Source organism: Emys orbicularis, chromosome 11 (genome assembly GCF_028017835.1).
Source record: "Emys orbicularis isolate rEmyOrb1 chromosome 11, rEmyOrb1.hap1, whole genome shotgun sequence".
Taxonomy (NCBI): domain Eukaryota; kingdom Metazoa; phylum Chordata; order Testudines; family Emydidae; genus Emys; species Emys orbicularis.
Window position 1 is genome coordinate 31,269,993 of NC_088693.1, and position 26,986 is coordinate 31,296,978.

General features: G+C 38.6%; 1 protein-coding gene across 1 annotated transcript in view; it reads left to right on the top strand.

Annotated features, from left to right (window-relative positions):
* Positions 1–1,000: 1,000 nt before the first annotated feature.
* PKP4 (plakophilin 4) overlaps positions 1,001–26,986 on the top strand; it is a 193,910-nt gene continuing 167,924 nt past the window's right edge. Inside the window, exon 1 of the mRNA XM_065413829.1 lies at positions 1,001–1,061. Within this exon, the coding sequence (XP_065269901.1) occupies positions 1,031–1,061 (31 nt within the window). The 5' untranslated portion in view covers positions 1,001–1,030. The remainder of the gene's footprint in view (positions 1,062–26,986) is intronic.

Sequence of the window (26,986 nt, forward strand, 5' to 3'; positions counted from 1 at the left end):
GTGTCATCTGTGCGGTGAGTGAGGTTTCGGGGACATGGGAGGCCTCGGGGACACTCTAGGGTGGGGGGTACCCTGGGGCGCGGACCCGGCTCCGGATCAGAGGGGAGGCTGAGCCAGGAAGGAGCAAAACCAGCTGTAGGGAGCCGAGGAGAGAGGTTGAGTCTCCCTGTCTCTCCCTTCACCCCCAGATCCCTTCCCCGCAAGGTCTCTGTCTTTTCACCCCTAACAACCCTTTGCCCCCACTTGGCCATCCCCAGCCTCTCCCCTCTTGGCCTGTCTCTTTCCCATACCCCACCCCAAATCCTTTCCCCCCTTAGCCTGTCTCTTCCCGCACTAGTCTCGCTTCCCTCCCCCAGCCTTACCCATAGCCCCCCAAATCCTTCCCTCCCGAGGCCTGTCTCTTCCTCTGATCGTCCCCCCCTCCCCTCGCCTTTGGCCTGACTCCTTTCCCAAAACTCTCCCCCTAACGCCCTCTCCATTCTTAACCTCTGTCGCCCAGACCTCTTCTCCCCCGGCCCTCCCAAGCTCGTGTTTCCCTTCAGCCTTCCGTTTCCCTGTAAAATTGGCTTTGCTTAGGCTGAATGAACGCAGCCACAGTCTCCTCTAACCCTTTCCCCGCGCTGGGCTTCTAGGTGGCAGGCCCACGGAACTGCCCCTCTGCGGTCCCCGAGCCCCGTGGGGAGGGGGCAGAAGGCTGCCTGGTTTTGTCTGCATGTTCTAGGAGTGCGACAAACAGGGCGCTTGCGGAGTGGAGCGCAGGGCGGATGAGAAGGCAGGTGTGCGGCTCGTACCGTGTGTGGGGCGGGGGGAGGCGAGGGGGACACACGCTGTTTGTTCCTGGGGCTTTAGATTGTGCTGGAATGTGAGGAATGCGCCAGGGGAAGCGCGCACACAACCCGCTGCAACAGATCGCTCCTTGCCCAGCTCTCCTCCAATAGTCAAAGGTCACTAGAGCATCTACCCGGGAGCTAGCGAACCTCTCTGTGTTTCCAGGCTGCAGAGAGGGCAGGAGCGGTGTCTGCTTGCCTTAATGCCTTCGGCATGGCATTGCACAGGTTCAGGTTAGATTCTCGCTGCATTTCTCCGCGATGAGATCAGTTTCAAGGTTGCTTGTCCCTCACCGCACCCGAGTTGAGCAAGGCTGGATATTCACTTCCTCCCCGTTATCAAGGGCCTTTGATTTCTGCGCCAAGTTTTTGCTGAAACATTTGTGCAATTGGTATTTAAATTGTTTGGTGTATGTTCCTAAGCCGAGCTGCAGAAGCTTTGGTGGTGGTAGCGGCGGGGGCGGGCGGGAGGAGAAGAAAAATGTTCGTCGTGTGTGGTGTTGCCGCAACACACATTTTGCTATATGTTTTTGTTAATACTTGTAAACGGCGATCTAATCTGGAAAATATTTCTATGCATGGATCCTTCTTGTTTAATATGAACTACCGTTCTTTATCATACTCAGCTGCATTTATACTCTCATATAATACGCAATGAAAAGGAACAGAGAGGCAGTGTTTTGCCAGAGATGGGACAGATAGAACTGTCTGGTACTGTTAAATTACAGGGCGTGTCAATTACCATCTGAAACAACACAGAAACCCAGCAGGAGGCAACAATCGCCACCACGTCTTTCCCCAGATTTACATTTGTTAGCACCAGGGCGATTTTCATTCTGCTATTCAAACTGACATAGCCATTTAAGTTGATATTTGTGAGGAAGTGATTTGGGAGTGGTGGGGAGAGAAAAGGGGATTTAGAAAACTTTTAGAAAACAATAGTCCAGCTGTAGATAAAATAACAGAATACTAATAGTGGGTGTCTGAGCATAGTCTAATGATGATTATTTTCTGTCTGTGGCTTATATTTCTCTGTCAGATCAAAGAAAATAATTACACAGTGCTTAGCTAAAGAAACTGTAGTAGCTACTAATCAAGACCAAGAACTATCATGCAAACTGCTGCTTTGACAAACATTGTTTGGGACAGGTTTGTTAATAGGGCCACATGATCAGGATATCAAGCTGAACTGTTAAATCTGTTTGTGGGTATTTTTTAAGCTAAGGAAACAGCATTGTATTCCTCTACTGTGATTATTATACTGAACTACCTTATGTCCACAAGCCATGAGGTGATCCCTAGTCACTGATTGTGTATGTTGAATACAATTTAAAGATTAGGTATGCTTTTGATATGATAACTAAATTTCAGATTGCACACCAGTACCCAAACCTTAAATGAAGAAAACTATCTAAGCCCTAAAATCCTCTACTGCTGGCGGTAGGAAGTACAGCTATGGGAATCTGGTAACTTGGCAGCCTTTTTGTTTGATCAATAAGCAACACAAATAGGAGAAAAGTGACAAATATTCAAAATAAGAGCATTTCTGGGTGACTGTAATGATACATGCAGCTGTTTTACAGCTAACACATTTGCCTCTGAGGATAAATTGAGTTTACTATCTTGGCTGTGTATGGACATTTTGCTACAATCACACAAAAAGCATAAGGAAATTGGGAGATGTGATTTAGCAGTCAACACGCCCATCCTGTCGGGAGGAAAGGTGTTGAGAGGTGCAGAATTGGAAGAGTGAAAATGGATTTTAAAATTCTTGGAGACTGGGTTGTTTCTGCACAAACCAGTATTTCTATGATCAATGAATGTTCTAAATTGGAAATCCTAAATTGTGTACAGGAACATTGTATATATTCGTTCTCGTAGGAACACTAATTTTCAGAAGCCAACTCTACTTTGCTATAAAAAATATGTACAATATCTTACTACAGTTGAAATAAATATGTATGTGGCCCAGGGTAGATTAAGCCTTGTGTTGTCTTTCTAATTTTCCACTGCATATTAATTTTAAATCACAGTCCAAATGCACATGTGATGTATAACTAAAAATAAAACTGTTGCAGGGACAGGTGTGGCCTCAAAGTAATAATACTTTATAGCTAGCTTTTGATTCTGCTGATGGCTGTTACTCCTTTTATTAATCATTGTACGAGACTTGGGAAGGGCAGGGAGAATAAAGCTTTCTTGACTTATTGAATAGGTAGACCGTACACTTTTTGTCTTGGAAAGACATTGACATTTGGTGAATTTCTGATACCTCTGAAAATTAAAATATTGGAACTTAACTCTCAATTTTAACTGTATTTTTAAATTGGGAAACCAATGAAATTTAAAATATCTATCTTTAAAAGTTCAATTAATACTGGTTCACTTTGATAAAATTGTAAGTGCTGTCTGACCATTGGAATATGCTACTAAAACGATTTTTGTTTACATGTAGGTAGCATGAACAATATGCTGTGTATCTTCCACTCAAAGGTGAAGGGAGTAGAGGCTGTAGAGCATGGCCTCTGACCTAAACAACGTCAAAATTTAACAGAAAATAAAAAGATAAGAGGTTTTGTTTGTTTGTTTGATCCTCCTTTCAGTAGAAGTTATATGCTGTAATCAAACTGGTACATTTTAAGGAAGTGTGGTTTTTTTGTTTTGTTTTGTTTTTTAAGAAAATACATTTTATACAGGGAGAGAATTCACCCCAGTTTTCTGATTGCACATTGGAAATGTTACATACCTTGTGTGGCATTCTTTTAAAGCATAGCATTCTCATTTACTGCTCTGTGTGCCGCAGATGTATTTAAAAGGTAAAAGAAAAAAGTAATAATATGATATAGTATTTTATTAATGTTCTAGCAGCTTCATGTGTTGGCAAAATATTGATTTTTTTTTTTGTTGAAGCTAATTTTTCAAAATGAAAATGGTATTTAATGTAACAAGTAGTTCTCTATTTTTACATTGCCTATATTAGACAGTTATGAAAATTATGAGAATAAGCACCTCTACAGAACTTGTAAAAGAACTGTGTTGTATGTTTTTAATGTGTGCTATATCAAATGATAGGCATAAAAAAACCCTGCATGTATTCTGTGAACTTTTGAAAGAAATACTATGCATATTCACAATTTGAGTCATTCATAAGTGCTCTTTTGTTTCATTTTGCTTGGATACAATTGAATGTTTCACCTCTTTTGTGATTAGGTATTATGCAGCAGATAGTACAGTTAACTGTGACACAATGTTATTGAGACTTGTATGTGGATTATTTAAACACATTAGTACTTCACTAGTTATAAAGAGATCACAGAATATGGGACTTTTTCTAATAGCATCTCAGTAAAAGAAATCTGTTGTATTACTAAGTACAGAAGAATCAACTTCTGAGGCATGCCTCTGACCTTCTGTTGCAACATTTTTCAGAGTAGCAGCCGTGTTAGTCTGTATCCGCAAAAAGAACAGGAGTACTTGTGACAGCCCACTTCATCGGATGCTTATGCTCAAATAAATTTGTTAGTCTCTAAGGTGCCACAAGTACTCCTGTTCTTGTTGTGACATTATGTAGTTATAAGTAAGCACTGTGACTAGTCCAAGGAGCTTAGTGATCATAGTAGAGTTTATTGCTGTAGGCAGAATAAACATGTCAGTGATCACTAGCTTTATTGCCAGGATATGCTTGTTAAATGTGCTGAGAGAACAAAACAACCAACAATTGAATGGAATAGTCAGAGGATCTGAGATTTTTGTTGGAAAAGGGATAGGCATTTAGGTACCTACTACTCAGTATTTTGTATTGTCCAAACAGCTCCCTCATTCTTCTTCCTCTGCTCTTTCCTATTGTACTTTATACCTACTGTTACATTTAACTTCAACCTTGTCTGTAGATTTTAAAACTAGTTAAATTGGTGCAAACTGCTCATGTAGAAACAATTGAACTGGTTTAACCCTTGCTTATTTTCATTTGTATTATCATAGCACCTAGGAACCCCTATCTAGGTTCAGGGCCTATTTTGCTAGGCAAATGGGTAAATAACAAAGAACACAGTCCCTTTCCCAGAGAGTTCACAACCTATGTGTCAGATAGGATACAACAGGTAGATGAAATAGACAAATGGAGTGAGAGGCTGAGATAATGAAGAGTTTAGAACAGAAATCTCAATTTGCCACTTACCTAACCACTGCAGGACAGGGAGTGCACTTGTAAACATTATTGCAGAGGCAAGTCCCCCACCCCGGTGTTTCTTCCGAAATTACCTGTACTCCCATGGCTCATACTCCAATTTTGCAAACTGTTTTTTAATTTAATAATTTACTGACTGGAGCTAAACCAGTTTAAGCCCGTTCAAAATGCATCTAATAGAGGGTCTCCAGTTGTTTAACTACATCAATTTTAAAATGATCTAGATAAGCCAGTGCAACTGTGCATAAAGATATAGCCTTAGACTGCAAGAACTCTGGAGCCAGCCCTGATCTTCTATTGTGTACAGTGCCTACCACAGTTGACTCTCTGATTTTTGTTTGTGACCTGTAGCGACTAATATAATGTAAATTATAATAGTGAGGGCACACAGGAAATGTATGTGATGATTAACAGTTAATCATAGAGCACTACAGATTGAATAAACTGATTACTTTACTTAAACTGCAAAGCATTCCTTTAAACTTGTATCCAACCTTTATAGTGGAACTTCACATAACAAACTTGTTAAAATGTGTTCAGTAGGCTGCCAACACTAACAGGATAAATGTCTAGTAGGAAATGTTAACTGCTTCGATGCCACATTAAATAGTATTTTCTGGGCAACATGTTGCAGTTCTGCTTCTAACCTTTTTTTAAAAAAGCTTGTGATACCAAATGACTCCATGTAACTTTTGATATGCTTTCCTACTTGAGATTTCTGAAAATAGAAGAAGTTTATATTTCAGTTTTTGAATATTTGAAGAAAGTCCCTCACCCTTTAAATTCCAAACTGTTAGAGCAGGGATGGGCAAACTACAGCCCGAGGGCCGCATCCGTCCCTTCAGACGTTTTAATCTGGCCCTAGAGCTCCCACTGGGGAGTGGGGTCCGGGGTTTGCCCCGCTCTGGTGCTCGAGCCGGGGAGCAGGGTTGGAGGCTTGCCCCACTCCGCACATGCCGTGGCTACCAGAAGCAGCGGCATGTCCCCCCTCTGGCTCCTATGTGTAGGGGCAGCCAGGAGGCTCCACACGCTGTCCCCGCCCCAAGTGCCGCTCCTGCAGCTCCTATAGGCCGGGAACCCCGGCCAATGGGAGCTGCAGGGGCGGCGCCTGCGGATGGTGCAGCATGCAGAGCCGCCTGGGCTCGCCTCCATGTAGGAGCCAGTGGAGGGACATGCCGCTGCTTCTGGGAGCTGTTTGAGGTAAGCGCTGCCCAGAGCATGCACCCCTGACCCCCTCCCGTACCCCAACCCCTTGCCCCAGCCCTGATCCCCCCTCCTGCCCTCCAAACCCCTCAGCCCCACCCCAGAGCCCGTACCCCCAGTTTTTGTTTTTTCTTTGTAGTTTTCTCCTTTTCCCTCTAGTTTGGTCCCTGTCTGGAAGAGAGAGGAGGTCTTTATAGGTGCATTTTGGGGACAGCTGAGGACTCCCCTAAATTAGCAGTAGATGACTAGCATTTATCAGTAATTGAGCACCCCAACAGCAATTGTTTGGAAAGCAGTATGGTGCATAGGAGGCAAATTTGTTTGCCTCAAAAATCTTGGTTAATGCTTACCTCCCTGGAACCAAACACAGCTTCTTCCTGCTTTGCTGTACAGTGAATTTGGTAAATGGCAAGGGGTCTAGTAAAGTGGCTTTAGCAGAGATCAGCTTTTCTTTCATGATCACTTCATGCCTCCATTGTGTTGTGAGTCAATCCTTCACTTTCTGACAAAGAATACTACCATGAGGACAGCAGGAGAGCAGTTTTTGAACCAACACAGTCAGTTTACTTGCTGGCATTTCCCTTATTCTCTCCATAACTAGTATCAAACTACAAATCTTGTAAGGAAAGTTTAGTTGCCTCTCTAGGCTCTGTGTAGACAACCAACACCCATGTTCCTCCCTCGCATACACACTCTCACACACTTACTCCATATGCTTTCATTTCTGAACTGACTGCTCCTTCTCTGGCAACAGTCCCGGGTGGGGTGGAGTGGGGGAGAAACTTCCTGTTCAATGTGCCTGTGCAGGGGCCAAGACTGTCTTTGGTTACCTTAAAGCCACAAGTCCCTCTCATTACATCCATGTCCTTATGCTCAAAGCAGGTTTAAAGAAGGCAGCACTACTTAGCAAATTCTCTTTAACCCTTCACTGCAGTTATATTTACTTCTAGCCTATCTCAGTATTCCTAGGAAAGATGATTTTAGGACAGAAATGTTAGAATATTTGAGCAGGGAACATCTTTCCCCTTGCTTAGCTCTCCTACTGAAAAGGGAAAAAAGATAAGGATGGGAGGAAATTAGCAGTTCCTTCAGCTCAGTCTGAAATGGTGTATTGGCATGACTTACAACAGAAAAACAAAATCTTTCTTTGTCCTAAGATTCCTAGTATGGATTAGTTTATTCTATCCCTTTTCCAGTATCTGATTATGATGCTCAGTATCACCAACTCCAAGCATTTAATCGTGAGTCAAGTCCTTAAAAAAATCATGGGACTTGCTTAAAAAATGAGAGTTGAAAAAATTAATGTTGGGTTCTTTTTATATTTCTTCAGGTTTTGAGCTGTTGTGGATCATTTTTTATTCATACTTTTCTCTGAGGGTACTTGAAACTTTTTCTTTTTAAATGAAAATTGAGATTCGTACCTAATCCCAGGACTCTAGGATCTGGGACTTTAAGAAAAACACCAAGTGTCACAATAAAATCACAAGAGTTCACAACATTGGAGGCTAAGTGAGCTATGAAACAGAGTAGTTTATCAACATATCAATAGCATATCCCTCAGAAGTGTGGTGAGCTGAAAAAGGACTGTTTTCATTTTCCTTTTTTCACTCTATGGACAAGACCAATAGGCTTTCTCCCAAGAGGAATCTGAGATCTTCTCCAGTGGAGACAGCTGAACTAGGGGATTGAAACCACGTTAAGTCCTCTAAAATGGAGAATCGTAGGTGAATGAGATTCACTAGCCAAGTGGTATAGAAATAGTTTAAGAATGTTTTGCTTCTGCTATCTTCTTTCAAAAGTCCAAGTGTTGGGGCTTTAAAGTCTTTAAAGATGCTAATAATCCAGGGTGCAAGGGTTTCTGAGATCCTTGGAAAAAACTATTTTTGTTCTATAATACTTCAGAACACTAGAGTTAGCTAGGTGTTTTTGGTTTTATATCAGTCAAGAAGCACTCACTTTTTTTAATGGGATTAAGCTGTCTGGGAGGTGAAGTCTCATTGAAGAAGGTCCTCAAGCCTTACATCTGACTTTCTCATGTTTTTGGTGCACTCTTCTTTCTGGGACAAAAAAAACTTGTACTGTATTTACAGATGACTGTCCCCACCCCCTTTCCCACCTCCCCATATTGTGTCAGGACAGTTCTGTCTAGCGACCTATCTCATGTGGAACAAAGGTTTTACTCTAACAAGACATGTATCAGTTCAGATCTGCCTTCAATGTCTGACAATCACAAGGCAAATTTGTTGATTTAGTATGTATGACAGAAAAAGTTTCCACTTCCTACATGTAACTTCTAAATTTCCTTGTATGGGGGGAGAAGTTTCTGGAGGATTTTTCCTTCCTTTCCTATCCCAGCTAAATTTAAATTCAAAGTTTAAAGGGTATCCAGCATATCAAATTCTCCGTTTAAGTTTTGTCTAATATGGTGTGATCATAATATCCTGGTTGAATAACTAGGCCAATTATATGTTAATGTCCTGAGTGAGGTATAGATGTTCTCCCTTGGAAATCTATAGGCGACTTATTCTGTGACAAACTTCCAATAGACACTCCCTCTGTGTGACTTCCTAGAGAGGAAAGTTTCTTGAGCCTTCTCTACACTGCAATAAGTACTCATTGCTGGCAGTGGATGCAGCAGAACTGGTGCTGATCAAGGCTTAACTACAGTAAGGCTTGGAAGCATTAGTTTTTTTTTTATAAGTAAATGTTTGTAAATGTCTATTTCACCATACACAGAGAAACTAATGAAAAATATTTCCATTAATAATTGAAATTTACAGATAGGCAAACTAAGAAAAATGCTGCTTTAAAACTTGAGAGTTTGGTATAAGGATATTTACTTTGTAAGTTTTGACATGTGATGTTGACAATTTGTGTTTTAACAGTTATAAATCTTTAATCTTTTGAATCTCAACATCTACTGTCCTTACAGAATTACTATCTGACCCACCCATTATTTCCCTCAAATTTAAATAAATAGAAATAAACAAGCTTAAAAATAAACATTGATATTATTGGTCAAAATTACATACATATATAAGAAAAATCTGATTATGCCAAGCCTACATTTAACTACAAACAATGTTCAGCATCACTTTGGAGACAGTAGGTTTTTAGTACTATTTCTGAAATGAACAATTTGTCCTTGGTTACACTTGTAGTTAAACTGTGGTTAATACCAATTTTGCTGCACCTATTGCAGATACTCATTGTCAGTAATGGTATCTCTTGTACTGTAGAGAAGATCTTGAGATGGGGATAGGATGACCAGATAGCAAATATGAAAAATCGGGATGGGGGTGTGGAGGGTAATAGGTGCCTACATAAGACAAAGCGCTAAATATCAGGACTATCCCTATAAACTTGGGACATCTGGTCACCCTGGGTGGGGAGCCCACACCTGGTGCAGGGAAGAGGTTCACTATAACTGCTGTTAGAAACACTATAACATCATGTGTTTGAGAGAGATGAAAATATTCAAGGAATGTCAATTGGAAAAAAAATAAAAAAATCTTACAGCATGTCCCTTAGCAAGAGGCCAGCTAGTTTATATCCCACCAAGTTAGTTATTTTCCCCTTCCTAACCTCACCCTGGACATTTTCTAACAAGCAAGTAGGGATCTAACCTCGGACAGCCTCTAGCAGATTATAACAAAATTACTTCTTCCTTCAAGGAGACTAGATCATCACTGTCTTGCAAAGTTCACAAATTCTGTTAACAACATAGATGTCCAGAAGCTTGAGGAAGGGTCTCTTGGTAATTAACTGGGGTTCATATCAAGTGTTGGTTCTTTTTTCCACCTTCCCACTGATAGAAAATAGTCAAAGTCCAGATGTTGGTCATACTATTAATCTTTGCTGAATCTTCAAACTCCTAGTGTCTGCAGCTTCATTAGTAAACTTGGACTTACAGAGTTATTCAGGGATTCTGGGCAAAATGGGGTTTTGGCTAAAACATTACTTTTTATGGTGGTTTCTTCCTACTTCTCCCTCCCCCACCCCCCATGAAAGCTAGCTTGGAATCATCCCCCTCCTCCCCCGTTCCCTCCTCTCCCCCCCCCCCGCCTCTGGAAGGGAATGTATTTAGGATTACATTGCAACACCATGCCTCATTCTTCAGCCTTTGCTTGCATCCAAATATTTCTCACTTAATAGTTTTGACTCATGATTGGTTCCTAATGAGGCAACCTGGGGACCAAGGGTCTTCTAATGAAGTACTAAAAGCCTTCAAAGCTACTTAAAAAAATTAATTGCAATGTCTTACTGTTTTGGACTCTAGATCATTCTTCTTATGACTTCATTTTAGTGAGAAGGTTAAGCAAGCAGTGACTATTGTACTTCATTCAGTGTCCCTTATTTTCAACTCTGCAGAAAAAGTGGTCTGCAGTTTATCCTTCATCCCCTTTTGTCCCCGTGAGCTCTGACTTCGATGGGAGAGCTTCTCCCATCGAAGAGCTTCTCCCGTCAATGTAGCTACCACCTGTCGGGAAGTGGATTAACTACACCGATGGGATAGCTCTCTACTGTTGGCATGGCGCATCTTCATTAAAATGCTACACCAGTACAACTGCATTGGTAGAGCTGCGCCGATGCAGCATTTTAAGCTTATTAATTATTTAAGCTTATTTAAGCATTTTAAGTTTAGACATGCCCTAAGTTCTGTGTTTTTGTTTTATTCTCCTGGATCCACTACTCCTGGACAGACCCTTTAGTAGCTTTAATAGGTTTGGTAGCATAGAATTTTGTCTTGTCTTGTCTTAAAGTCAGAACAAGAGAGAAAGTTAAATGAAGTTAAATGTAACAATCATGTCAACACAGTAATTGATTATTTCCAGTTTAACTTGTGGTTAGTTTTGTCTCTCCTTGGTTCTGGAGATAGTTGTATTGAAAAGGTTTCGGGGTTCAGAAAATGTACCATAAGCTTTCCGTTTTGTTTTGTTTTTAAAAAACAAAGCCAAACCCCTATTTTTAATTCTGCCTTCATTTTGCTGGATAGGCTAGCAATACTGATGATTTTATTACTTCAATCCAGAACTAATCCATACTAATAGAAAGCAACCTTAATTCTGGCATTTCCTAACTTTTGAGTGCTTAACTTCATAATCTTAATTGTTCTTTTTTAGCATTTTTTTGTATGTAACTTCACATAGTTTGATTGAGAATAATATTGATTTAATTTAATATCTTCATCTGGAATGTAACTATTCTGTGAATCAAAAATTGTGCATAGCTTTAAGTTACAAAGTACACAAAGCAGTTTTTTCCTTGTTACTGTAGAAAAAAGCACTGTAAATCATATGAAGTTGTGCAAGCTAAAACTTGTCTATAGCAGCACAGCAGGCTGAAAAAAATGTTCCATGCTTAATTTAACAAGCATTATGGGTGAAATTCACTCCTGCTGAACAAATTCTGATTACTTGCTCTTTGTGTGGGGCACTAAGTGTAGTTGGGATGGTGGATGAAGTTTATCCTTCAGCTGTTGGGCCTGCATTGCCCCCCTGCAGATGATAGTCCACAGGAATAGTTTGCAATCAATGACACTATGTATCTCCCACAGGAGGTTTGAAGCCTGGGTTCCTTTTTCTCTCAAGGTGCATAGAATACAGAAGCCTGCTTACACAGTTCTTCCTTTCATGTCCTTCTGACACAATCCCACTATATGGGGCTTAAGTGGCATGGAAAGCTTTAGGCTGGCCCTCCGTATGTAGGTGAGTTTTACCTATTATGAACAAATTTTTGAAGAATATTGCTTTGAAAACTTATATTATGTGTTTAAATTTAACTGAAAACTAATTAAAGGCAAATTAAATTGGGATGAGATATTTTGCCTATGCCATCTGTGCCAGAAATATAAAATATGTAGTGGGTGGGAGAATGTTTCCAGTTTATTGTGCCTATCTGTTCCCTTCTCCCCCCTCACCCTGCAAAAAAAGCATCTAAGCAGAGAACGCCCAGTTGAATTTTCCTTGAATTCCAGTAACTGCTTAGTTGTTGCAAATATCAAGGTGGATAAAAATAAATGATTTAAAAAAATAAAATAAAAAAATCAGATATTTTTATTAAAATCGGATTTTTTTGATAAAATGCTTTTTGAGGAAAAAACCTATCTAAAGATAGTTTTAATTAAGATACATTATAGTTCAAAGATATCTCATCATGGAATAGGGATTATAAATTCTAATTCTATAGTAAGAGACAGTATATTTATGTAATGTTTAAGAAAAGTTTGTAAATGAGTTCCAATAGTTCATGGATTAAGGACCCAATCTTATGGGGTTCCACAGGCTTCTGTATAGTGTATTTAGGTTAATCTTTCTATCTACCCAAAGGGGCTCAGTCTAGAAGATACCATCAGAGATGCTTAGTTTTGCGGTTCTCAAACTGGATTTGTGTCTCCAGAGGTAATATGCTTGTTAACAGCAAAAATGTTTTTAAATAAATAAATAATATATAGAGGTGAGAAATAACAGACCTCAACCCGATTGTCCCTCTGCAAATTTGTGTACACAGAGTCAATCCCTTACCTCTCTCTAAAAGTGCAAAGTTCCAAAAAGTTCAGTGAATAAAAGATTGTTCGGGGCGGAACAGATCTGGACAAGAAGAAGTCTGGAGATAAATGTGAGAAGCAAGGGACATATGCTTGTTTTGTTAAACAGTTGTATGTTTGCTTTTCAAGGGAAAAAAATCCAGAATACATAATGTTGTTGTTTTAGTCAAATAAAACAATTTAAATGTCTGTCTGGTGATTTTCTCCTCCTAATACACCATTGCAAGAAAATCCTCCAAATATTAATGATTAACCTGTTGAATTGGAGATAATTCACCTCCCAATGAGTTCATAAATATCTGCTTCAATTACCTTTGGTAAATGAAATAACCAATCATTCATTCATTTTCTGATATAGCTGTAAAACTAATGTGAAAAGTTTTCAAAATAAATCACTGCTTAAAAATGTATAGAGTGTACCTTCTAAAAATGAAACCTACATCTATTTCTGAGTTGTGAAGAATATGTATTAAGGTTATAACAACCAACAAGAATGCACTTTTATGTAGAAAACCATGATTAAATCGAGTCTTCTTGATTAAAATCAGTTTGATTTAAATCAAATCCACCCCAGCAAATATGTATTTATTTATTTGGATTTGCAGGCTTTTCCCTGATTGTATGACTGATTAATTGAAGATCCATTAATACAAAGTTGATTTTAAATTGTTAACTTTACCAATCCCTTTATTGGAAGTCCATTAACCTGTACTGTAGTGTGTCCTAATGGAAGTTTTATTTTAGTGTTGCAATAGGGATCCTGGGGTATATGTAGGCTTGGCAGAATTCAATTTTTTAAAATAATTTCAACATGTTTATTTTTAAGTATTTTTTTCAATTTTTATTTATTTAAATTTTCAGTTGTGGGAAATTTGGGGGTCAGACTACTATAATTACAGTAGACTTGGAGATTCAAAAGGTTTATTTTATTTATACAGGGGTAGGCAACCTATGGCACACGTGCCAAAGGCGGCACACGAGCTGATTTTCAGTGGCACTCACACTGTCCAGGTCCTGGCCACTGGTCTGGGGGGCTCTGCATTTTAAATTAATTTTAAATGAAGCTTCTTAAACATTTTAAAAACCTTATTTATTTTACATACAACAATAGTTTAGTTATATATTATAGACTTATAGAAAGAGACCTTCTAAAAACGTTAAAATGTATTACTGGCACGTGAAACCTTAAATTAGAGTGAATAAATGAAGACTTGGCACACCACTTCTGAAAGGTTGCCGACCCCTGATTTATACCATAACCATTAAAACACAAATTATCAACATCATATTTCAAAATATACTAAGTAAATAGCTTTAAATAAACTCTCAAGCAGCATTTTTCTAAGTTTGCCTATCTGTAAATTTTGATTATTATTGATGAAAGTATTTTTCATCAGTTTTTGTATATACAGTGAAATAAACATTTACTGACATACCAATAGAAATCTAATCTTTCTAAGCCTGTGTATATGGTATAAATTACTATTTTTGTTGGGTAGGAGTGATGCTCTCTTGAGCATCAAGTAAATGTTGTTCGTGTGTGTGTGTGTATATATATATATATATATATAAGTATATTTGGGAAACTGCTTCTAGAGCCAGTTGCAAATATGAGATTGATACTGACTATGTAATGTACTGAAATGCAGTAGGATTTAACAAGCTGAAGGAGTGATACTAGTAACACTTCTATTGTAAAAAGCTACTTTTTGTAGCGTTACAATTTAAAAAATAAATTTGCACTTGCCAAACTGTCATAGTTTTTTTAAAAGTCACTTGACCTCTGTGCTGCTTATACTCAAAAATGCCTTTTAAAATTACAACAAAATATATTTCACAAAATATATTTTAAGAACAAAATATTAGAGGTTTGTTTTTGTAGGTTTAAGTTACTCTGAATTTCCTTTTTGTTGTTTTGAAGGTGAATAAAAATATGTTGCCAAAAATTAAGTGAATGTTGTTACCTGATAAGTTTCCCTCTTGCCATCTGGATCATACAGTAAATAAACATAATTATACAAGATAGAAAAATATAGCATTTGCCATTCACCGAAGCAGAAAATATAGCTGCCATTTTATGTTGATTTGTCAATTTACAATAATATCTGAATTCTATATAGGAAATCAATAAAAAAATCATTGTCATTTGGCATTAGACTTGTCAGTCTTTATACACCTCTACCCCAATATAACGCGACCCGATATAACACGAATTCTGATATAACGCGGTAAAGCAGTGGCTCCGGGGGGGCGGGGCTGCGCACTCCGGCGGATCAAAGCAAGTTCGATATAACGCGATTTCACCTATAACGCGGTAAGATTTTTTGGCTCCTGAGGACAGCATTATATTGAGGTAGAGGTGTATTTTAGAATTTTAATAATATAAGTTCTCATGTTTGAAACTTCAAAATCTACATTCAGTTCCTGCTACTCTATTAGATAAACTTACATTTAAATGATCTTAGTGTTACTCCAGAGCATTTGAAGAACTGTGAACAATGTTTTTATTACATTTTTGTTTGAAGCTGTTAGCATGGCATTAACAGAGTCTTGTTCTCATGCATGGTTGCCATCATACATATGTAATAGTCCTTAAAGGTAATTTGCAAGGCTGCATATTGATTTTTTTTAAAAAACCCAACAACTTTAGATGTGCTAAATTTTCTAAATAAATAGGCTAAAAGGGATATAGGATTTGCCAGATTGTTGGTTCATTGAATGTTGTAGTTGTCAGTGGCCAATACTTAATGCTCATAGGAAGGAGGGAGGAACCAAATATTCCGTTTTATGCCCTGAAACATGGGATTTGATTATTTTTCTGTTTTCTCCCCCTCTGGCTCTGAGGGTGTGTAAATAATTAAAAAGTCCAAAAATAGCTAACCGGTGCATTAAAATAGACAGAATTATTCAGCCATTGTATTTGACTCAGTTGCTACTGTGTTAGTGAATTCCACAAATTAACTATGCACTGTCTGAAGGTAGCACTTGCTTTTATTTGATCTGAACATACTTTCCTTAATTTCAGAATGACCCCATGTTACAATAAGACTAATCTTGTTGCTGTTTGTTTAATTAGGGTGAAGGAATTTAAAAGAAGGTGATTTAAGTCAAATCCCCCCCACCCCATCACTTAAGTCAGATTTACAAAGTCTCAACCTAACCTGAAAAGAAGAGCCATTACAAAGTAATAACTTTAATTGATATTGTATTATATATGTATAATATACACAGCATAAACATAAATAACTATAAAATATTTTAAACTGACATTTCAGTGTTACTCATGGTAAGGTATCCTATTATACTGTTGCAAAGCTGTTGTAGGCAACCAAGTATAGAAAATCAAGGGCCATTGCTACTGGCTTCAGTATTTGATGTAATTCTTCAGTGCACCTCTTCAGGCCAATATTTGATCTCTTAGGCAAATACTTAGTTCTGCCAATGGTCTTCATAGGGTTTCATTAATTTGGACCACTCTGAACAAACTTCTAGACACTTTGAAGAAGTATTTCATGAGGCATGACAAATGCCTGGCCACCTTCCTGTTTGTATTTCTCACTGCAAAGTGAGAAAAAAATGTAATCCTCTAGATATTTGATCTATCCTTCCAAGACTTTGGATAATAAATTTGGAATATATGCAGAATGGCCCTATGCTGTTATATTAATACCAATTGTTTATTGCAAAAGTCTCTTCTTGGCTATTATGCCTGCGTTGTCTGTCAAAAAAATCAGTGACATGACACTTACCACCTTTTGATTGTACAGTACTACTAGTGATTGTAGACAAATATTCAGATGAACATTGATGATTCTAAGTATTTATGCTTGTCACACAAGGAAGCACCTCCTAACCTAGCAATTTCTAACCCATTGTCTACATTACGGTGGGCAATTTAAATAATTGGTTTAAATAATTTAAATCACTTTTGAAGTTATTGATGTTGAATTAAGTTGAGGTTTTGTAAAGCTCATTTGAAACTAAAGGCTCATTAGATTGAACTAAAATATAAATACTGTGGGGTGTTTTTTTTTTTTAAACACTACTCCTATTAGGGTATCAGAGTTTTACAAAAGTGCTGTAACCAAAAAACAAAATACTGGAAAACTAAGCCCTGATTCTGCAAACAGTTAAAAAGGTATGTAACTTTACTCCCTGTGATTTCAGTGGGGATTACTCATGAGCTTAAAGTTGAGCATATCCATAAATCCTGGAGATGAATGCATGACTGTGTGGATGGTGTCGCCAGGAGGGCTTTGGCTTCCCCTCAGCCATGGGATGTTGTTCCAAGAAGGACTGCTTAGCAGAGATGGAGTCTATTTAGCAAGGAAGGGGAAGAGTAACTTTGGATACAACCTGGCTAACCTAGTGAGACAGGCTTTGAACTAGGTTTGACAAGGGCAGGAGACAAAAGCCCCTCCAAGTCCAGGACATGGAGACTTGGATGAAGGGTCACAATCTGGGAGAAATATGGGCAATCACAGCAGGGACAAAGGAGAAACTAGAGGGAATATAGAGGGGAAATCTAATGAACATCTTAGATGTTTGTATACCTATGCCAGAAGTATGGAGAATACACAGGAAGAACTAAAAATATTAATGAATAATCACAATTATGACATAATTGGCATCATAGATTAACTTGGGATATTTCACATGACTGAAATATTGGTATAGAAGGGTACAGCTTGTTCAGGAAGAACAGGCTGGGAAAAAAGGGAGGAGGAGGTGTTACCTTGTATATCAAATATATATACACTTGCACTGTGGTTGAGATAGAAGTGGGAAGCAGACCTGTTGAAAGTCTCTGGATAAGGATAAAAGGAGTAAAAAAAACACCAAAGCTGATGTCACAGTAATCATCTTCTATAGACCGCCTAACCAGGAAGCAGAGGTGGATGAGGCTCTTTTTAAACTAACAGAATCATCCAAAGCACAGATCTTGGTGGTGATGGGAGATTTCAAGTAGCCAGACATCTGTTGGGAAAATAATATAGCAGGGCACAGATTATCCAACAAGTTCTTCGAATGCATTGGAGACAACTTTTTTTATTCAGAAAGCAACTTGGGAGAGGCTGTTCTAGATTTTATTATGACAAATAGGGAGAAACTGGTTGAGAATTGGAAGGTGGAAGGCACCTTGGGTGAAAGTGATCAGGAAATGACAGAGTTCATGATTCTAAGGAATAGTAGGAGGGAAAACAGAATAAAGACAGTGGCCTTCAAAAAGGCAGACTTTAGCAAACTCAGAGAATTGGCAGGTAAGATCCCAGGGAAAGCAAGGCTAAGGGAAAAAAGAGTTCAGGAGAGTTGACCGGTCTTTTTTTTAAAAGAGACACTATTGAGGGTAAAGAGCAAACTATCCCAATGTATAGCAAAGGTAGGAAGTATAAGAGACTATCCTGGCTACACCAGGAAAAGAGTCATACAAAAAGTGGAAACTAGATCATATTATGAAGGATGAATATAAAAACAATCATTTTGAATTCTAATCCCACCCTCCAAAGGTTTTGGGTATAGTCCACAAAGTTTATAAGTGTACTCCCTATGCCATTATCCAAATCATTTATGAAGATATTGACTAGAATCAGACTCAGGACAGATCCCTGTAGGATCCCACTTGGTATGCCCTTCCAGCTTGATTGTGAAATATTGATAACTACTCTCTGAGTATGGTTTTCCAGTCAGTTGTGCATCCACCTTATAATAGGTTTGTCTAGGCTATATTTCTCTAGTTTGCTTATGAGAAGGTCATGTCAGACAGTATCAAAAGCTTTACTAAAGTCAAGATATACTATGTCTACCGCTTCAACAACATTAGCCTTTATTTCTGGAACACTGAAGTCTTTGGCTAGGAGGTGCATCAAATGAGCACTGCAACTGTATGTTATTAGCTTGGGACTCTTTTCACTCTCTTCTAAATTTCCTTCTCATCTTGGATAAATTTGCAGCATTGTCTGTGACCAAGCTGCGTACTAGACATTTGAATTTTTTTTCAGTTTGTTATAGCTTTTACTGCTACTTCTTGTAAGTATTCTGCTGTGTGTGCATTTCCTGATGTAGCAATTGTTTCTGTAAGGAGGACAGTCCCTTCTGTTGTCACACAAGCACGTACAACAAGATCATTGTGGACATTGCTCCACCCATCAAGACTCAAGTTAACAATTTCACCCTCTAGACCTTTTGCACACTGCTCAATTTCTCTTTCATACACTTTATCCAGCAATTTGCCTGCAACATCTGCTGTTGGGTGGACTGTATCCTGGTCTTAATTACTGAACCATGTTAATGAATTGTTGGTTCTCAATCATACGGAAAGGAGAGTTTGCTGCATAAACAAACCGGGCAATTGTTTCATCAATTACCTCTTTTTGTAATCTGCTGGTTCTTATCAAAAAGTTATCTATGGTTGTTTCCGGATGATGATTTTTTTTTTCTTTTTGCTACAGGCGATATACTGTGGCTATGTGACATACATGATGTGACTGAAACACTATCATTGGCAGATAACTCTGAAACTACAGAAAATGATGGTGATCTTGAAGGTGAATAGTCTTCAGAATCCTATATGTTGAGGATGGATTCTCCTAAACAAAATAAGTCAATGCAGTTATTTAATTATTATTACCATACTGCTCATTTAGTGTTACTCATTGCATTCACTGACACTCATTACTACTTTAAAGGTGAAATTGTAAAAGGAAGATCTGCCTATTTCAGCTATTTATTTTTTATCACAACTGCATCTAAAATGATAGTACCATAGAGTAACAACTATACTTTTTGCTCAAACATGAGAATTCAAGAATAGTCTAGAAGGAAGACAGGCAGTCCTTAAGGAAGAAGTATAATACAAAAAAGTTTACCCACCTGAAGATCCTGCATGTTCTGACATGTTCCTTTCATCATCTTCAACGCAGCTTCCTCCTGAGAAGGAACACTTCTCATGATGTTGTTTCATTTGGGCTACCAGGCCTTGCATTTCTTTGTTGCGTTGTTTGCATTTTGCACACATGCCTGTCATACCCATAGGTAGAGGAACGTCATTAAAATATTCCCAAACTGGGTCTCTTTTACAGCCTGCTGCCATTATAGGTTTTCTTTTCTAGTGAGAGAATGGTATGGTAGATCTCAAATCAATGAAGGCTACACTCAGAAAGACCTCAAGACTTCTGGAATATGCTGCTCTAACAGTTTCACTTTTGTTTCTACTGGCTCTCCCTCCCTTCTCACATTTATCTCCAGACTTCTTCTCCTTGTCCAGATCTATTCCGCCCCCAACAATCTTATATTCATTGAACTTTTTGAAACTTTGCACTTTTAGAGAGAGATAAGGGATTGACTCAGTACACAAATTTGCAGAGGGACAATTGGGTTGAGGTCTGTTATTTCTCACCTCTATATATTATTTATTTAAAAACATTTTTGCTGTTAACAAGCATGTTACCTCTGGAGACACAAATCCACAGTTTGAGAACTGCAAAACTAAGCATCTCTGATGGTATCTTCTAGACTGAGCACTGAGTCCCATTGGGTAGATTAACCTAAATAATCTATACAGAAGCCTGTGGAACCCCATAAGATTGGGTCCCTAATCCATGAACTATGGGAACTCATGTTTTAAAGAGACAGTGATTTGATGTTGGCAAGATCAGTATGTGAATGACCCAGTACAGTAATGTTCCTGAAAAATGCAACTTTAAGTGAAACGATGTTAAGCGTACATCAAGTACAGATGGAAACAAATGCTTTTGGCCACAGTCACCATTTGGATCCATAGCCTGGTCTCTAGCACCTTCAGATTGTGCACCTGTTTTCTACAACTCACTCAGGGAAGAGTGCTGAGATATAATTTCTGGTTGCTTCCTGAAGCCCATCAATGTTATCGCTGTTTTGTCTGGAATAAGACACAGCCAGCTAGCCTTTGTCCAAGCTCAAATGTTTATAAACAGAGTTTTGTTCTGTCTCTCAGGCCTAATATCTGTGATGGAGATACAGATCTGGGAGTCATCTATATACTCAATACTTCACAATCCTTGTCTCCTTGTTAACCTGCCTACTCAGTAGCTGTCATTTACTTTGAACATGAGATGGCAATATAGTCTCCTATAGAATTCTTTAAGGAAGACTTCTCAGGACAGAGGAACAATTGCACACAACTGCCTATTGCGTTTTCTCAGAAAAATTCAAGCACCTCCACCCACCCCTGCTGTTGTTTGCAAAGGAGGCAACAAAAATTCATGGTCAACCATGTCAAAAGATACTGATGGATGTAAAAGAATCAGCACAGACTTTTTTTGTCTTCATGTATCCCTTGGAGCAGGTAATAGATTTTAAGTCCAGAAGTCACTATTGTTGTCATCTAGAGTGACTTCTTGCATTTCACCATTTGATTCCTGTATCAAGCCATAGCTTGTGTTTGAGTCAGAGTAGATCCTTTAGACAACTAATCATTTAATGCAAACAATGTAGTTGCTAGCCATTATCCAGGCTTATAACCAGATTCCCCAGAATGAAGAAAATGCCAAAATAGCCTTGCCACAACCATCTCAATGAATTTCCCCAAAATGAGTGATTGGTAACTAGTTGGTAACTAAATTATCACTAGGAAGTGTTTGGTTTCTTGAGCATTTAGATTCTTTGAAAGCCACTGGAATCCTTGCCTCCCTTTTCTCTCCGATCCTGTAGGAAAAATATTGACCATCTCAGCCAACAATAGTGGACCAAGTACTTCCATGCTGGCCTTTACCAGCAAAGGAAGGATGAGTCCAATTTGCAGTCTGCAGTCTGAAGCTGCTGCAACACTTCTATAGTAGTGTCACTGGCTGAAATGCAGAGGAGATGCAGTGTTTGTCCCCTCAAAACAGTGTTTTGTTTTCCATACCAGTAGAGAGCTCAGTCCAAATCAGAGTAATTTAGTCTGCAAAAATATCAAGAAAATTCTTCAAGTCAAAAAAAAGCTTGACTCTATAAGTAGGTGAAGGTATGTCAGATTCACTAAACTGACAACTACTCGAAACAGTTCAGCTGTGCAGAAGCTAGAGGGAAAGCAAAGAAATATTTTTGCTTCCTGCACGACCACAGCATGCAATTTCTTTAAAAAACAAACAAACACACACAAAAAACCCTGTATTGCAATTGGCAGAAGACTTCAGCCAGTGGTGTTCTGTTTGTTCTCCCCTCTTGCTTCATCTGTCACATGTCTTCTATAAACCATGGTGAACTATGAGCAAGAAGTTGGCAGAGAGGAAGTTTAGGGGTCACTGTAGCAAATAGTGGAGGATAATAGCCTTTGTGAGTGCATGTGGAAATAAATCTACTCTGTTCACATACACGAACCCTATCTTATCATGAGATGGACTCATTAAATGGGACCTAGCATTGGGGCAAGAGATACCTGAGGTCAGATTCAAAAATTATAGAAGCACTCCCAGTCCTCGTTTTTGCTTTGTGCAGAACTGTATTTCTTACTGGGGACAGCTGTGCGAACATTGTCCTACCAGATCTGGTCATGCAAAGTGTGAGACCTTATCCTTCATTAAAGGGAAGAGCTGGATCCTGTTCCTGAAAACTATTACTGGAAAAAACCCAGAGGAACTGAAATTAGGCAACTTGGCCTTGATTTACACTTACACATCGATAAATTTATGATGTTTTCTTCTTGCCCTTCCTTCCCTTGTCCACCAACACAGGAAATAAGGTACCAAAGGCCTTGCTGCTGATATCCTTCCTGAGTCACCCATATTCCCAACATACAGTAGCATTGTTCAACTTCTTTGGCCACCCTAAGGTGGTGATGGAAGGGACACAGCTCGTTGCAGCTTGGTGACCAAATAAAGAACAGTTTAGTGTAGGCTGCAAAGTAAATCAGAAACAATTGACATCCAATCACTTCCACAGAGCTCATAGACTTTCAGGCCAGAAGGGACCATCGTAATCATCTAGTCCAACCTCCTGCACATCATGGGCCATAAACCTTAACCACCCAGTCCTGTAATAGCTCTATAACCTCTGGCTGAGTTACTGAAGTCCTCAACTCTTGATTTAAAGACTTCAAGTTACAGAGCTTTAACACATTTTGTTAGTCAGTACGCTGGGTACCACTAAAAGGTGATCTGCAAAAGAAAAATAGTTGTGGTTTTTGCTCCATTATTTGTATACAGAGGGGAACCTGAAAAGCTTTAAAGATTAGAACTATCAAATGTAGTTGTCTTTTTTCTTTGCTTGCTATTGCTTTGGAAAACCTGAGAAAAGGAGTTGAGAGCATTCTCAGATCATAATTAAAAGACTGAGGCATCTAGATTTCTAACAAAGATTTTTACTCCCAACTGTTTTTGTCAGGTGTGTCAGTAAAATAGGCTTTAATAAAATACAAAGTTTAAATAATATGAACAAAATGCCATGTAATAAAAGTGCCCATAAAAAAATCCACAAAATCTCTACCTTATCTTTCAATTTCTTCCTTAAAGCTCCCCTATCATATGATACCTATGAAGTATTACTAGCTGAAATGGCTAGACAGGTGGTGCACACAGACCTCTGTTTAATATACAATAACCTGCTTTACCACTATTTTCTATCCTTTTTGGATTCTTATATATCTGTTACATCTTGTCATAACAGAGCATTGTGGGGAAGAGTCTGTCCTTTTTAATGTATGTCTATACAGCACTTAGCCCAATGGGGCCCTGATGCTTGATTGGTGCCCTCTAAGCACTATAGTCATATAAATAAAAATCTATTATCTCTTAGTTGCTTGAGTTTTCCTTCTTTGATAATTGTAATGCCCTACGCTATTAGTTTTCCAGTCAGAGTAATTGAATAACAGGGTAGACAAAATCCTGAAGGGATGTTATGAACTTGAAATCACGCTTCTATCTTTTGAAAATTCAAAGTTATGGGTAACTCCTAAGAGGATGCTAACTGAAAGAAAACGAAAAAAAAAGAGTTTTTCTCTTAGTTTAGTTCATGTATTTGACAGAGCTGCATTTATTCCCTGAGCTCTTCAAGAGGGTGTTCTCCAGTAACAATAGCGCCATCACTGAACTGGGGATGAATAGGCAACAAGATGCATGAAGGTTTGTGCTGCTACAGGGGAGAGGGTACCTGAGCTTATTTGGTTGATTGATCTCTGCCTAGATAGAAGGCAAGAGGGCTGACTTTGCAAATATTTTTAAATTCCTTTAAAAAAAAAAAGAGAGCTCTATAGCAGAACGTTTTTTACTTACTCAAATTGAGTTGATCGTCACTTTAATGTTTAATATAAAAAAGCAGCAAAAAACCTTGGAAGTGTTGTCATAGAGAAACAAAGGGCACAACCTAGGTTTTTTTTCCTTTGCAGATCACATTTTAAACAAAAGCGTTAAATAAAGAAGTAATTAGAGACCATAGCTACACAGAGGCTATGTATTTACTAGGATTCCACTGTATTTCTCACCGTCAGAAAAAGTAAGGTGGAGTTGTATTACTTTCTGGGCAAGATATGTTTGAGGCAGGCCTTAGAGTCACAGCTTCTCCTTCACCCTGCCCATATTAGGCATGTTGAAACAATATTTGCTCTGTCATTTGTATTCTTACCTGACTGGTTGTACAAGAACTTAATTGGCAGAGAACTGCATTAATCGGGTATAATCACATTAAATTCTCTGTGGTACCCTTTGTTCTATGCCTTTACAACAATGGGGCTTTCAAATAATTTCTTTTCTGTGTGCTTGACATTTACATTTCTAATACAATTATAGCCATGTTAAAAACGGTACATAAATACATTTATGTCAACAGAAGGTGCATCTGTTTCAAGTCCAGTGATAAAATGTTCCACTCATGGCTTTTATTGAAATGGCAAAAATACAAGACTAGGTTTATAATAGGTTACTGAGAAGCCTTGTGTATAATCATTCCCCATCTTATCTACCTCTCAAATTGTGATTTGAAAACATAATATGGCAGGCCTTAAATAAACGGCTTTATAATGTATTGTTTCCATCATTTACTTTTTTTATTATTTGAAACCCTGTAAACTGTATTTTAAATAACTTACATGTGATTAGGCTTTCAACGGCTAATTTTTGATTGTGTGCCAAAAAATTCAGTGGGTTTACTGTTTACTATTCTTCTTAATGCCATAGATGTGCAAGGCAATTTTCAGACATTCGAAGAAAATATAGTTAAACCCGGGTGAGCTTCCAATCTAAATTTGACAGTAAAAGGGTGAAGAAAGGAGAGTCAAGTGTTGCAACATGAAAGTCAAGATATTTGAGGGTTTTTGGTTGGCACAAGTTGTTGTTCTGGATATTTTTATTAAACTTCTCTCTTGCACTCTCCCTTCACTAAATTATTGTTTGCCTCGGGCTATATCCAGGCTCTGAATACATGCTTGTAGTAATTACTGACTTTGTATATATCTGAAGCTAGAACATTACTTTTTTTAATAGATATCAATCAGTGAAACAAATTAAAATTATATGTAACAGTCCAAATATTTCCCAAAGTTGTGGCACCTTTGTGCTACTCTGGTAGCAAAAAGCTGCTTTAGCCATTTTAACCTGCTACTGTACGAATACTCCTGTGTGGGGGGAATCTGCAAGGAGTGTACAGCTTATACAGCAGCTCCTATGCACCTGCCTGCCTATCAGTCCTGACATAGTGAGTATGTGAGTCCCAGCAGTCCCTGGTATCCAGAATGCAGAAGCCTTAAAGATGCTCTAAATACTATCTTTATAGTGACCATATGAAGGAAACTTCCAGAGAATTATGTTTCTTCATGTAAAATGGTAATACACATCTACCCCGATATAACGCAACCCAATGTAACACGAATTCGGATATAACGCGGTAAAGCAGTGCTCTGGGGGGGACGGGGCTGCGCACTCCGGTGGATCAAAGCAAGTTCGATATAACGCGGTTTCACCTATAACGCGGTAAGATTTTTTGGCTCCTGAGGACAGCGTTATATCGAGGTAGAGGTGTATTAGTAAAATTATATAATATGACTGACATCTCAATTCAAACAGTTCAGAATTTTAAAATATGTTGAATATATTTGGTCTTGGTTTACAGTGGCGGCGGTTTCAAGTGTGAAGAGTTAAAGCTAACAGTGATATAGATGTTTTCTTACTTGACACTTTTCTGTTGGGAATATTTTTATCCCAATGTTGCTGCAATAAATATGGTAGAAAGAGTACATGAAAAGCTGAAACACAGACTAAAAGCTCAATCCATTTCAATACTGGCAACTAATGAGAATACTTCCAGAAAATGAGCACATTACCAAGTGGTGTAGCCCTTTCCAAGTTTATTCAAATTGACCATTTTTTGGAGTGGGTGGGGGAAATGGTGATGGGATGGTATTGTAAAAATATCTAAAACTCTAGTAATGTTACCACTACTTCAAATACCCCCTGTAACAATCTACTTGTAAAAGCTGTCAAGATTTCAGAAAACTATTAAGCCTAGTTAACTCTCTTAAGCCTGGAAACTCTATTAAACCTAGTTCTTAATGTGACACCTGTTGTTTTGTCAAATTGAAACAAAATTTTCCTTTTCTTTAAACTCCTGTTTTAATTTTACTTGTACTGTAGTAATTGTGTGATAACTGGTAGATAACATCAAAATTGCAGATAAAATGCCACCGTTAACCAGGGCATTCTTGTAAAAGATGAGTTTAGCAGAAACATAGATTTACTGATATAAGCAAAGTATTTTTTAATAAAGACAAAATATCAAACATAAAAGCAGCAAGCAAGCAGAAATATTAAGATAAAACAGTGAAAGGAGAGCCAGGGAGCCACAATCAAAATTATTTTCTGCTATTGAAAGCAAAATACAAGAATTGGGTTTGGTGTTTGGTTTTTTAACATTATTGTGAATTACTGTTGAAAAATAATCAAAAATTCAACACTGCAGATCTCAAATGACTATAGTTTAAACCAGGGCTGGGCAAACTTTTTGGCTCAAGGGCCACATCTGGGTGGGGAAATTGCATGCAGGACGATGAATGTAGGGCTGGGGCAGGGGTATGGGTTTCGGGAGGGAGCAGAGGAGGGGGTGCGGTGTACAGGAAGGGGCTCAGGGCAGAGGGTTGGGGCAGAGGAGAGGTGCGGGGTGTACAAGGGGGCTCAGGTAAGGGGGTTTGGGTGCAGGAGGGGGTGCCCAGTGCAGGAGGGGGCTCAGGGCAGGGGGTTGGGTGCAGGGTGTGGCAGGGGGTTGGGGTGCAGGCAGGGG